This window comes from Cryptomeria japonica, chromosome 1, assembly GCF_030272615.1.
Source record: "Cryptomeria japonica chromosome 1, Sugi_1.0, whole genome shotgun sequence".
NCBI classification, from domain to species: Eukaryota; Viridiplantae; Streptophyta; class Pinopsida; order Cupressales; family Cupressaceae; genus Cryptomeria; species Cryptomeria japonica.
In genome coordinates this window covers 579446019-579459751 of record NC_081405.1, presented here as the reverse complement: position 1 = coordinate 579459751, position 13733 = coordinate 579446019, and the positions used below count along the sequence as shown (strand labels likewise).

Genomic DNA, 13733 nt, shown 5'->3' with positions numbered 1-13733 from the left:
GCTAAATAAACTGGAATTAATTCTTTGATGTTTAACTAGTTTAATCTTCACTAAAATTATTTCCATTTCATTAACATTAGTGAATAAACATGAGTATTAAGATGCCATTTAATTTCCAAGGTCATATTTATACCAACACATAGAGAGCAACCATGGTTGACAACACCACACATGGGTAAACTCACATCACAAGGCTTACCACAACCTCAAGGTTACCTGGTAAAAGTGGTGGAATCTATGGTCTGAGTGATATATCCGGATCCACTTTACCATTAGGTTGATGAGCACATTGAGACCTACAAGTTTAGGTGGAGTCGATGCTCAGTACCTGCAACTACATAAGAAAATGTCATACATGTACATATAGCATTACATCGTGAAAAGGGAATGCAAGCCACGTAGCTTGCCCATAAAGAGAAGTGTGACACTTTTTCCCTTCATCCCAAACACATTATATATAATAAGAAATGTAAGATCAAGAGAGATATACATCTTAGAGCATCAAGATAAAATTCTAACATTACATAAATAATCCATCTATAATCATTTAAAACACAGAGAAAAGATACATCAAATGTCATCACATGATCAAAACATCATTATTCTAACCATCCATATACCATGAAATATTAAAGTAGCATAGTCAAGCATCATAATCCAAAATCAAAATTGACCAACACGAAAAGGTCGAAGCCACACACAAAAAGCTCATAAATATAAGATCTGTTAAGTCAAAAGAGAGGGTACTCCAGCCAAGGAGAATGCTAATGTTATCCAATGCAAATCTCAATCTCAATTTCACAACATTATGTAGAGCAGGTTTATTGAAGGAAGCGCTACACATTTTGTTTACTACCAAAAACCCTCCTGTGAAGCCTTTTATATATATATATACAACTATTGCAAACCTATATTAACAAGGATGCACTTTGATATGGTAAATGAATTCATTCTCTCATCTCTCACATGAGAATTGAGTTTACTAAAAACTCAATTACACTAAATAAGCTTATCAACATGTATGTCTATAATTTAGGGTTAAAAATCATGAAAGCTTCTGATTTTTGATTGATTGTTGCGATTTTGTTAGGTTCTAATTTTAGCAATTAAAAGAGTTCAATTTTTCGTATATCATATGAATTCAATCATTTATCACTACAAAGTTCTTTTTTGGTTCATTTATCGTATGACTAGTTTTTTTTCTAAAAATCATGCAGGTGGTTTAGATTTTGGAGAATACATTGCCAAAAACTCATACGATATTTTCAATTTTTTGATCTCAACTTGTGATGTATGATTCAATACAAAAATTTATGGTTGAAAAAGCATGAAAGCTTCGGATTTTTGATTGAATGTTGCGACTTTGTCTATTTTTATTTTTGGCAATTAAAAGAGTTCCAGTTTTATCTATTAATCTAATTTTTTTGAAGAAAGTAATTTTATTTTATATTATGTATTCAAATTTATTTAATTTCATATTATGTATTGAAAGTTTAAGTTCTGGATCTCTACAATGATTCTCAAATTAGAGGTGAAATGGGGACAACAGAACTGGGTAGTTACCAAAGGTTTTTTTTGGGGGAATAAAACATAGGTTTTGTTGTGGTGAATGAAATTTGAATAGCTAAGATGGTTTTAGTAAAAGTGGGGATTTTAACAAAAACTTTGAAATTTTTTACAACCAAAAATAGGAAAAAACAAAAAATTTGAAAAACTTTTACTAGCAAAAATTGAGAAACAATGGTTGCTTTCTGCAACTGAATCCATTAATTCTTGACCAATTTGCATACATAGGTGAAGAAAAATCAGAAAGGTAACAATATATACCAAATTACAAATGCAATCTTCTTCTGAAACTTTCTATAAATAAAATGTTCTACCTCCTTAAATCTTCCACCCCTGCCAAATGAAAATGCAATGAACCCAGAGTGGAGTTTTTTTTCATGAATGAGACAACTATCAAAACTATAACAGACATTTATGAATGCCAATTGTAAATATTAAAAAAGATTGTACAAATGTGAGTGTTCACAAGTTAAAAAACCATAAATAAAGTTGAAAATGGGAAACACGAGTACAACAACAACGTTTAAGTATCATCTGAATTGAGTGCAAGCAAAGTCATTCTAACAGTAATAAAATATGAGTATCAACAACACACAAGTAGATAGCATGGTTCTTCTCCAACGACTAAGGAATATTAGCCATGTTATTCGCAACATTATTTTGAGGGAGCGAGCTTTCTTATCCTCCATCGATGCTGATGGCAACATTCCTCACGATCACATTCAGAACCTTAATGACATCACCGTAATTGATTTTCTGTAAGAATTTTATGAAATAGAAAATCAGTTTAATAGCTTACCTGACAGGGATTCTTTCCGTGAGCCCATTAAAATAGTTTACAACAGCTTTGATGATTGAGAGCATGTTTGTACAATCTCGTCAGTTCTCCGAAGCTGAACTGCAATCTCACAGAGAGGTTGTGGGGAGGCTAACTCAAATAATAATTGCAGCCAATCATGTTAATGCAGAATGTCAGTATTCGATTTGCACCGAGCCTTTTCATCTCAGGGATGATGCTCGACAGATGCCTTGTCATGAATCCCACATATTCCATACTCGTTGCCTTCTTCAATGGCTGGTAAGGCGTGATAATTGTCCCATCTGTAGAACTCACTTACTTCGTCCGGTAAATGGAAGAGCAGATTTTGAGAGCAACGAATTTGTTACATCCACAACGTCTAATAATGGCTAGCTTTTATCCTTTTGATCTTCTCTATCTGGAGAGGGCTCTAGTGTCATTGGTTCTTGGGGCACCTTCGGATTCCATTGGCGAATTGAATCAAGGTCAAGCTAAGGCACCTATGGATTCTGCACCTTTAGCTTTCAATGGGTTTCCTTTGATTCAGTGCCCCCTCTCTCCTACTTCACCTTCGTCTATTCCTAGTAAGAGAGGTCGGAAGCCTAAGCATGTCAAGACTCGGCTGGAAATTGATGTGGGCATTCAATCAACCCTTCTTTCTTCTTTGGAGTCTTCCAAAATGAAACGAACAAGAAAACCTTTTAGCCTATCGGTTACAAGAGATTTGGCCTTTAAGAAAAGTCTTCATAAGGCCTTTTTGGTGGGAAAGGACTCTCAAGTTTCTTTGTGTGTTTTCAGGGGAGTGATGCCTCCCCTCTGGGTCAATGAAGATTATATCTTGGAGTGTTAGGGGCTTAAATGCCCCTAACAAACGATGCTTGATTAAGTCTCAGTTGAACTTAATGAAGTGTGATATTGTGATGGTGCAAGAAACTCATCTAAGTTTATCATCTATAAATATGTTATTTTATTCTTGGAAATCTTGGAAATTTTGGGCATCTTCATTTTTAGGTGCTTCAGGTGGTCTTGCTTTCCTTTGGAAAGATGCTTGTGTAGAATTCTCTTTGATTGCTTCCTCATCTAACTGGATACTTGGAATCATTAAGAGTAGAATATCAAATTCTAATTTTTTGCTTTTTAATGTTTATGGCCCGACTGCGGTGTTGGAAAAAAGGAAACTTTGGGAGATTTTAGCTTCAGTTGTGTTTCCTTTGCAAGATGCCTTATCTATTTTTGGGGGTGATTTTAATGCTATTGCTAGTTTAGATGAGAAGGCTAGGGCACTCATCCCTAATAAGCATATTATCTCATATTTTTTTCACTTTATCAATTCCTTGAATTGGGTTGATTGTAAACCTCTTAATGGTCCATTCACATGGACTAACATGCGGAGAGATTCCTGTCAAATCACTGAAAGCTTGGACCGGTTTTTGGTTTCTGAAAATTGGTTTAACTCAAGTCAGGATTTTGTTTCCTTAGTTCTCCCCTTCACTGGGTAGGATCATTTCCCTAGTTTGTTTTCTCTTCTTGAGGATAGGGCTCCTAGGAAACTACCTTTCAAGTTTGAACCAATGTGGCTTACGGACCAATCTTTTTTTCCTTTGTTAAAATAATGGTGGCTTTCTACTCCGCATATTCCTGGCTCTAGGATGTACTAGATTGTTAAGAAACTAGCTTCCTTAAAACATAAGATTAAAAGTTGGAATGTTGCAGACTTTAAGAATATTTTTGGTGAAAAGACAAGGATTCGGGAAGAAATTGAGTAGCTAAATAAGAGTATCATAAGTTTGGGTATGTCCTCTTTTTCTTCTGATAGGCTTAAATCTTTAAATCTTCAATTGGGTGAGATTGTGGCTAGGGAAGAATCTTATTGGAGGCAGAAATCTAGGGATCTCTAGTTATCAGAGGGGGATAGAAATACCAGTTTTTTGTGTTCTTCTACTAAGCTTAAGAGGCAACATAATATAATTTTGTGTATTATTGATTGTAATGGGAAAAGTCTGTTTGATGAGGGTGATATTGCCTTTGAAGCCGTTAGGTTCTTTAAGTCTTTGCTTATGGCTAAACCTGTAGCTTTAGATAATGCTTTTATAAATTTGATCCCCCCTATAGAGACTGAAGAGGATAATAATATTCTTATGGCTCCCTTCTCTTTGGAGGAGCTAAAAGAGGTAGTCTTTTTCATGCATCCAGAAAAACCTTTGGGTTCGGATGATTTTATGGCTTTATTTTTTTAGAAGTGTTGGGATTTTATAGGGAAGGATGTCTTTCTAGCCCTAGAAGACTCTAGGAGAAATAGGATGATTTTGAGAGAACTTAATGGTACCCTTATTGCTATTATTCCAAAAGTGGATAATCCTAACTCTTTTTCTGAGTTTTGTCCTATTGCCCTATGTACTACTTTATATAAGATTTTTACCAAGGCAATTTCTGTTAGGCTTTCTAGGCTCCTTCCTTGGATAGTTTCCATGGAGCAAGGTGTCTTTGTGCCTAGTAGGAAAACCTTTGAAGGTGTGATTTTAGCTCATGAAATTCTACATTACATTTTGGAACAAAAGGTTCTGGCCATGATCCTTAAACTAGACATGCTTAAAGCTTATGATTGCGTCAACTGGTAGTCCCTTGTTGCTGTCTTGAATCGCCTTGGGTTTTCACATTGTTGGGTTAAATGGATGTTTTCATGCATATTTTCTGCCCATTTCTTAGTGTTGCTCAATGGCTCTCGTTTGAGGTTCTTTTCTTCCTCTCGGGTTATTAGGTAAGGGGATTCTCTCTCCCCTTTTTTATTTATACTTTTGGCTGAGGCATCAAGTAGGGCCATTTCTAATGCTATAACATTTGAATTATTGTCAGAAATAAAAATTGATGGCCTTCCTTCTTCAGAATCCCATTTCTTGTTTTTTGATGATACTCTTCTATTTGGGACTGCCTCTTTGAGAGAAGCTAGAGTTATAAAGAAAATTATTTTTGATTATGCTGCATTTTCTAGTCAAAAAGTTAATAACTAGAAATCTAAGGTTTTCTTTTTGAATGTCTCCCCTCTAGTTAGAAATAGACTCATTCATTTTTGGTCCTTTCAAGTATGGACCTGTCCTTGCAAGTATCTAGGCATTCCTTTTTTCCTGGGCTCAGAAAAGACCTCCTTTTGTGATAATGTTGTTCATGCAATCACTTCCAGAATATCTTCCTAGAATCATAAGTGGCTTATGATGGCTACTAAGATTCTTGTAATTAAATTAGTTTTGAATGCCATTCCTACACATTTGTTGTCTATTTTGAAGGCTCCCCCTAAAATTGTCAAGGATATTAAGATTTCCCTAAGGTCCTTTCTTTGGAATGATAATGTTGGGGGTAGAAAGAAAATTCCTCTCATAGGTTGGGACCAAATCTGTCATCCTAAAGAATTGGGAGGTGCAGGTATTCATGATTTAGTAGCCCAGAATAATCCCCTAGGGGCTAAACTGGTGTGGAAGTTATATGCTGACCCTTTGAGTGAATGGGCTTCCATTATGCTTGCTAAGTACTTAAATGGAGCTCCTAGAGAATAGATTTTTATGGCTACATCTCTCCCAAAGGGTTCTGTATTCTAGACTTTTCTGGTTTCTTGTAGAATAGTTATTTCACCACACCTTTCTTGGGTTGTTCATAATGCGAAAAAGGCCTAGTTTTTGGATGCAGTCTGGAATGGACATCCTCCTTTTTCAGCTATTCGGGATTGGTCCCCTTTGCCTGATATTTTATCGGATCTTTGGGGGGCTTTTGTTGTAGACTATTTTGATGTTGATTCTAGAGGTCCATATCTAGTAGCTAAATGGAAGTATATTCCTCCCTTTCCCATTGATAATGATCTTAGACTTGCTTTTATGGTAGAACTTTAGAAAAGACCTCTTGTATTTCAAGATAAGGAGGATACCTTGGTTTGGAATAAGAGTTCCTTAGGTACTTAATTAGTAAAATAAGGGTATAATTCTTTGTCTCAGGATTCCTCGACCTCCCTCTCCTGGACTACTAAACTATTTTGGCATCCAACTTGTCTTCCTAAAGCAAGGTCTTTTATTTGGTTGGCATCCCAGGATAAAGTTCTCACTGGGATGAGATTGGACAGGCTTGGGATTACAACGACATTCCCTTGTGTTTTCTGTGGTGATTGTATGAAAACCATGGATCATATTTTTTGGCTCTATCCTTTTTCTCATGAATGTTGGTACTGGCTCTTTGGAATGCTTGGTTGGTCTTCTGCTCTTAGCCCTAATCTATTGTTGCACTTCATGGTCTGGCCTTTGTTGTATTCATCTTCTTTTTATTCATCTCTTTGGATTGTGGCACCTTCTCTTGTGGTCTAGAGTCTCTGGCTAGAAAGGAATTCCAGGACTTTTAAACATAGATCTGCTACACTTCAAGAAGTACTTGGCAAGGTTCAATCCTCCATTTGTGAGGTGGTTCTTTCTTACATCCATAAAAATTTAGATCATCTAAGCTATTTTTCTCATTGGGATAATTAGGTAACTTGGAAATGGGGCCCTCTTCGTCTGATGCCCACTCATGGAGCTATAACAACTAGTTTATCTTCTCTTCTTAAGCATAAGATGGCCAAATGGAGTCCTCCCCCCCAGTTTTCCTTCAAGCTTAATTTTGATGCGGCTTCTAAGGTAAATTCAGGAAGGTTTGGTATTGGAGTGGTCATTTTTTATCATTCTAAGATTATCAAAGTTGTGGGAAAATATATTGGTCAGAGCTCTAATAATGTAGCTGAATTCTAGGCATTATCCTATGGTCTTTATCTCGCTATCTCTTTGAATATTAAAGACATTGTTATTGAAGGAGACTCAATGTTGGTTTTTCAGGTGGTTGCTGCCAAAAAATGTATCTCTTGGCATTTACAGTACTTGTTAAACCGTATTCTTGTGCAATTGGAGTGTTTTTCCACCTTTTCTATCGCTCATTATTATAGGGAGATCAATGTCATTGTGGATTTCTTGGCCAATAGGGTTGTTGTTGAGGGTGCTGACTTCTTAGAGGTTCTTCCTTCGGACATTCCAACCTCTTGCATTAGGCTTCTCTCTTAGCGGGAATTGGGTCTTATCTGGAAGCCTTCCTCATTTTCTATGCTGGATGTGGTTTTCTTTTGTAAATATCAGCAATAAGGGTGTTGCTTGCCTTATGACAATATCTTTGTTGTTGGTATTTTCGGTAAGAATTTCCTCATGGAGCCTGGAGGATGTGGTGGCTTTTCTTACTGGTTCTATCTCTCATCTTTTCATAGAATTATGTTGTAGTCTTCTTCCTACTCCTTGTTGGGTGTGGTTTTTCTTTTGCATATGGCTAGAGGGAGGATGTTGTCCTGCCTTATGGCAACATCTTGGTTGTGGGTATATTCGATAGTATTTCCTCATTAAGCATGGAGGATGAAGTGACTACTTTTGCCTGGTCGGTACCCTATTTTTTTTGAATTTGTTTTGTTCCTCGGGCTTATTTACTATTTAGAGATTGGATGACAGTTCTACTTTGTCCAATGTTTGTCCCGATCAGGTATTCATAGTTTGGGATTGGGTTCAATATGGTGATATTTTATGCTTAGGATTGGTGGGTGATTTGCGCTCATATGGTGGTGTGTCTTAGATTCTCTGAGGCATTGTGTCAGGTAATACTGGTTTCTGTGGTGTTCAAATTTTTGTATTATCTTATACTCATTAGCTCATTATGTGTTGTGGTGTGGGCATGGTGATTGTTCAACTGGGGCTTGGGTTCTGAGTTGGGGTTGGTTGTGCTAGCTTCATCATTTCTTAGTCACCCAATGTCATGTTTATTCATATTCTTTTGCAAGCTGCTCCTTTCATGATTGGGGGTGATGTGTGAGGGGGGTGGGTGTCTTCTTCATGATTATTCTTCATCACTGGTTGATTATCATCCACTGAGCTCCTGCATTGTCTACTTATTTTTTGGCTTACTTTTCTTGTGAGCTGCCTTATCATGATTTGGAGAGCTAATCATGTTTTTGATGTATCTTTATTATCTTGTAGTTTTGGTATTCATTTTTTCTTTAGCATTAGTTTTTACTAACACAAAATGCTCTGTTTTCTTTGGAGAGTAGTTGTTAAAATTGGTGGTTGGTGGATGCTTTTGAGGAATTAGAAAATGCAGATAGATTGGTGTTTCAGATGGTTTCTAATCCTACTGCTATTTCTTTGGTTGTTGTTTCGGATTACCTTATGGCTCGGTCTTATTTTGCTTCTCTTCAACATCCCTCTCTTATTCTTATTTGGATTGTCATATTTTTTCTCACCATTTTTGTTCTGGCAGGCTCACTTATCATAGGTTCTTTTCTGGTTGTGAGTTTCATTCTAATCAGAGGATTGGAAACATGTGCTGCTTAGATAGGATGGTTTCAGTTTTGGTTGATCTGGGTTAAAGGCACTTGTTCTATTTTGATAAGTTCTCTTCTTTATGTTGGTTAAGGAAGCTTCCTTTATATCTAATGCTGATGGCTATGTAACTGGGAGGGTTTTCTTGGGGAGAATATGGGCTTTTGTAATAGGTAGATAGGCTTATGTTTTCTTGAGCAATATTGAAGGGTTTTTCTTACTGGTTCTTTCCCTTCAGTTCTCTTTGAACTAGACACATGCAAAAAATAAAATTATTAATATAATTTTAGTGGGTTCATCCACTTTTATCCCAAAAAAATAAAATAATGGCTAGCTCCTTCTATAGTTTAAATCTTTTTTATTTTTCACTAGTTAATGCCAATAGGAGGTTTAGTAATGGATTTTTAGATGGAATACCATCTCATCTATTTATCGATGATAGTTAAATTTGTAGTATTTTCTTTATTCAAGAATTTGAAATATAAAATTTAATGATTTTGTTAATAAAATTTGTAGTTAATTTGTTTTTTCATCAGACAGTTGATGCAATGTTGATATTAAGTTATGCCTCATTTAGGATAGATACATTACATAATGGATATTTAAAATTTATCAATTTTTAACATATACAATTTTTTTTTCAACTTATTTCTATTTGAGTTAAGTGTACATATTAAGGCAACCTTTTACTGTTATACAAAAAAATTTATAACTAACACATTACCCAATTAAAGGAATATAAGAAAGACTTCAACATACCATTTTCATCTAGGTTGATGAAAAGACCATTAGATAGAAAGATAGATATCTATTTGTTGAATTATATAATTCCTACCAATCATGTTAAAGAAGATTATGAGTGTTGATTTCTCACAGAGCCTTTTCTACCGGGGGAAGATGCCTGACATATGCCTTGACATGAAGCCCACATATTCCATACTCGCTGCCTTCTTCCATGGATGCAAACCCATAATTCTTGTCCCATCTCTTGAACTCTCTTACTCAAATTGAAGAACTTCTACTTCAAAATTATGTTTCCTTATTGGGACTTTAGATAGTAAGAGTGAGGAATTAGTTAGATCCATGACCTCCAGTAATGGCTAGCTTCTTCTAAAGTTTAACCCTTCTATTTTTTTATTAGATCCTGTGACTAGGAGGTTTACTGTTTCATTTGTTAGATAGATTATCATGTTAACGTTTACTGTTATTTTTTTATTCAAGAATCTCAACTAAATTTTTATTTTTATTTTTATAAAATTTGTAGTTAATTTCAATTTTTAATGTTTGTTTGGAATTCTTCATAAAGTAATTGGTGCTAAGATATTATGTTATACTTAAATTAGCATAGATGCACATTGAGAAAATATTAGAGCCAACAAAATACTCAATTTTGGTTGTAGTATTAACAAGGTTGAAGAAGAAAATTCAGGAACTAAGCTCGCAAGGAGTGGGATCATAGGTTACTACGGGCGCCTTTACCAAAATAACGAGTAGGAATCAGGAGAGAAGTTCAATGATATTTATTGAGTAGATCAACACGAAAATAATCCAAAAGAACTCTGAGCTTATGCACTCTTTTGTTTAATTTTATTTTTTTGTGTTTTCCTTAGTTTAGGTTTTTGTGATGGTTGTTGTTCTGTGTGGGCTCAGCCCTATTTTTGTTGTTGGTTTTGGACTGGTTAGCAACTAATTTAATTTTTGTTATTTTTTGTTTGGATTTGGGTTTCAGGTCCTTGTAAAACTTGTTTATCCTAATCAAAACCAAGGTTGTAGAAATGTTTGGCAAGGTCATATGCTGATTTACAAAAACATGAGATAGATTTCATTTAAACATATCATTTTCTCATAGCTTTATGGATGTATTAACTCCATTCTAAGCCCTTAAAAAAAAAAATGAACATGGATTAAAATGGTGTTAATAATTAAATTAGGATTTTTTTTTTCAATCTTGTTCCAATAAGATAAGAATAGGGACATTAGGATGCATACACTTTTAAAAATTAATAAAATAATATTATTAACTACTAATTATTTATTACCAATAATGGACCACCTACTCCAAGAGTTACTATTTTCAGTTTACATTCATGGTTGATGAGTTCTTATGGTAAAATTGCATTCTTGTCAAGGATGTCAAGAAACATATATATAAAATTTAACATTTCATTCAGATTTTTGCTATATATGAAGATAACATTTGAGCATAAGAATCTACAAGTATGTTTTTTAAGGGTGATGGATAGTTTGTTTGTTGGTTTTACTAATGAGGTTACCATCATGTCCCAAATATGACCTTACAACTTTATTCAGGGATAGAAATGATAACTGAAAATATTTGGATTGGATTTTCAAAAAAATGTCTACCAAATTTAGGTGTTAAAGTAGAAGTAGGAAAGCTTCTTTGGGTAAGGAAAGATTGTAAGAAAAATTGTGTTAAACATTAATAAGACAAAAAAAGTTATCTCAAAGTTTCTTATGTAGGGAAAATTAGTTGGGATAAGGAAGAATGTGAGGCCTTCTCAAAGATGAAATAATAACTCAAATAATAATTGATAGTGACCATAATGTGACTTAATATGGAGAATCCATGTGGATGTTATTAATTTTTTTTGGATATAAGAAACCTAATAAGAGGTAGAATGAATTTTGTCAATTATATAATTACATTTTTCTTACCTCCATTCTAATTTTAGGTATAGTTTCACTAGAACATTGAAAATACAATATTTGATAAGATGATACTTGTTGTTAATGTAAGTGGGGTAGGGGCCCAATAAATAAATTAGACAATAAATATTAGAACAAAAAATTATTGTGGGAACAAATAGTAGATCTAATACAACATCACAAACCTTAATAGATCGAAAAAAATAACTAAAAAATAGAGCTATGATTGCAAAGAAAGCCCAATAGAATAATCTAAAAATTCTAGGTTAGAAAGCAGTTACCCATTCTATTTCATCATACAAAAGTCCAAGATGAAACATCATTTTTAGGAAAAGTAAGGGGACTAGTGCTTGAAGAGACCTCATATGTAGTACATGAGTTAGGAAGGTGATTCATTGAACATAGAAAAGGGACATGACAATTTAGAGAGAAGGAATTAGGCACAATGGAAGGAATTAGTCCAGTAATTGAGAGAGCACCTAAAGGACCCAAAGGAATTCTTATAGAACAATTGAAAAATTGAACACAAAGCTAAGAGTGAGAGATAATAAAAAAGAAATGACACCAACCTATGAGACAAGGGACACCTAGGGAGGGGACACATGAGCCAATTTTTTCCTAGCTATTGGAGTTAGAATCACCAACATAGAGGGGATGTGATGTTAGTAGAAGAGTTTGAATTAGATTTGAAATTAACTAGGAAAATTGTGAGAGTGCACCTTGTGTACAAGATAAAAATCAACATTCTAGTTAGACTTAATAAGGAAACCACTAGAACTTATATCTAGTAACAAAGTCCAGTCGTAACATAATAGAGAAAAACTTAAGAGAAATGAACAAAACAACATAATCATGAACAATCAAACTCATTTTGATGCTGAAGCAATAGGCCTCCATTATCCTTTTACTTGTGTGGGATGAAGACTCTCAAAGTTTTACTTATGAAAACCTACAATGTATATTCATAAAAATATGAAGATAATGGTTATTGATATTAAGAATTGAGTTGAAATTTATAGTTTTTTTAGATGTGATGATTGAGATTGTTTTGAAAACAAAATTTATCAGTGGCTAAGATTTTATGAGACTTAATGAATGAAGATAACAGTGAGGCAGAACTAGATGCATGATCTAGTGAGACTAAATTGATTAATCTGATAATTGAATTGATTGAGAGTTAAAAAGGACTGATTGAATTATTAACTAATTTTATGGATTCAAAGATTGAACAAATTGATTAGATAGAAAAAGGTAATTGATGACTCACTGACAGTCAGTGGAAATTAGGATTTCCAACATGTCCTATAGGAAATTAGAGAAAATGTATTTTGAAAGAAAATTTTTGTTTTAAATACTATAATTTCAAGAATTTTAATTATTTCTACTTTAGAATTTTTGAACCCAACATTCGATATCAGTTATTGCCTTGTCTTACAAATTTATGGTGCTTCCTCATGAAGATCAACTTCCCATAGTGCAACATGATTTAATTTGGATTGAAAGAGAAAAGGAAGACATTATTGCTCAATTTAATAGAGTTGCACCGAGACAAAAATCCAATTACGATAAATATAGAAGAACAACTTCCTTTTTGGAATGAGAGGAAAGACAAACAAAAGTTCATAATGAATTCTTACAAAGGAAAATTATTGCATCTAGAAACCAAGTACTTGAGATGAATTAATGTAGGACTTGTTGGAATCAATGTGGTTAAAAATGGTTCTCCTAGGAGAAGGCATCAGGCCCATACTCCAACCCAACCCAATATTGGTCGAAGACCAACAAAACAATATTCTTTCTAGATTGACTACATTGTCCTAAAAAGATAAAATGAACTATGCAAAGTATTTAAGGATTATCTTTGTGTTGGAAGTAGAGGAAAAAGGCTGAAATGCATGATGCCTAGCTTGAGTTGGCAATCCTAACTAGAAGGAACTTTGTGTCTGCTGCAAACTGATAAGTCCTACCTTCTAGACTTTTGATTAGTTGATATAGGTTTTGAACTTATGAGTCATTTTTGTTTTATTTTTGGGTAACTTTTTAGTTCTTTTCTTGGATTGCTTGCTTTCTAAGACCATTATTTTTAAAACATGGTTATGAATTGCGGTCTATTTATCTCAAATAGCATGTAGAGACCAAAGAGGAGAAATTTTTCTTTTGTTTTGACTTAAAAAGACTCCTTAAGTATATTTTGAATGGATACTTAAATAAAAATCTCAATACATTTCATAATTTATTAACTTTGAGTTACAATTAGTGAATTATATTTTTTATTAAGATAAAACAAGTTTGACAAGGACCCGAAACCCAAATCTAGGTACATAAAAACTAAAATAATA

At 34.0% G+C, this 13733-nt stretch overlaps 1 protein-coding gene across 1 annotated transcript; it reads left to right on the top strand.

Moving 5' to 3' along the window:
- Positions 1-2172: 2172 nt before the first annotated feature.
- Positions 2173-2758, top strand: LOC131858130 (uncharacterized). Its single transcript, XM_059211147.1, has 2 exons — positions 2173-2310; positions 2402-2758. The coding sequence occupies exons 1-2, from the start codon at positions 2173-2175 to the stop codon at positions 2756-2758; spliced, it is 495 nt and encodes a 164-aa protein (XP_059067130.1).
- The last annotated feature ends 10975 nt before the right edge of the window (positions 2759-13733 follow it).

What these genes read in the sequence shown, in the direction of transcription:
- LOC131858130 (XM_059211147.1), top strand. Translation starts at nt 2,173, where the DNA reads ATGGTTCTTCTCCAACGACTAAGGAATATTAGCCATGTTATTCGCAAC. An exon ending in AGAACCTTAATGACATCACC is followed by an intron (nt 2,311 to 2,401) that starts GTAATTGATTTT and finishes CCATTAAAATAG; the next exon opens with TTTACAACAGCTTTGATGAT.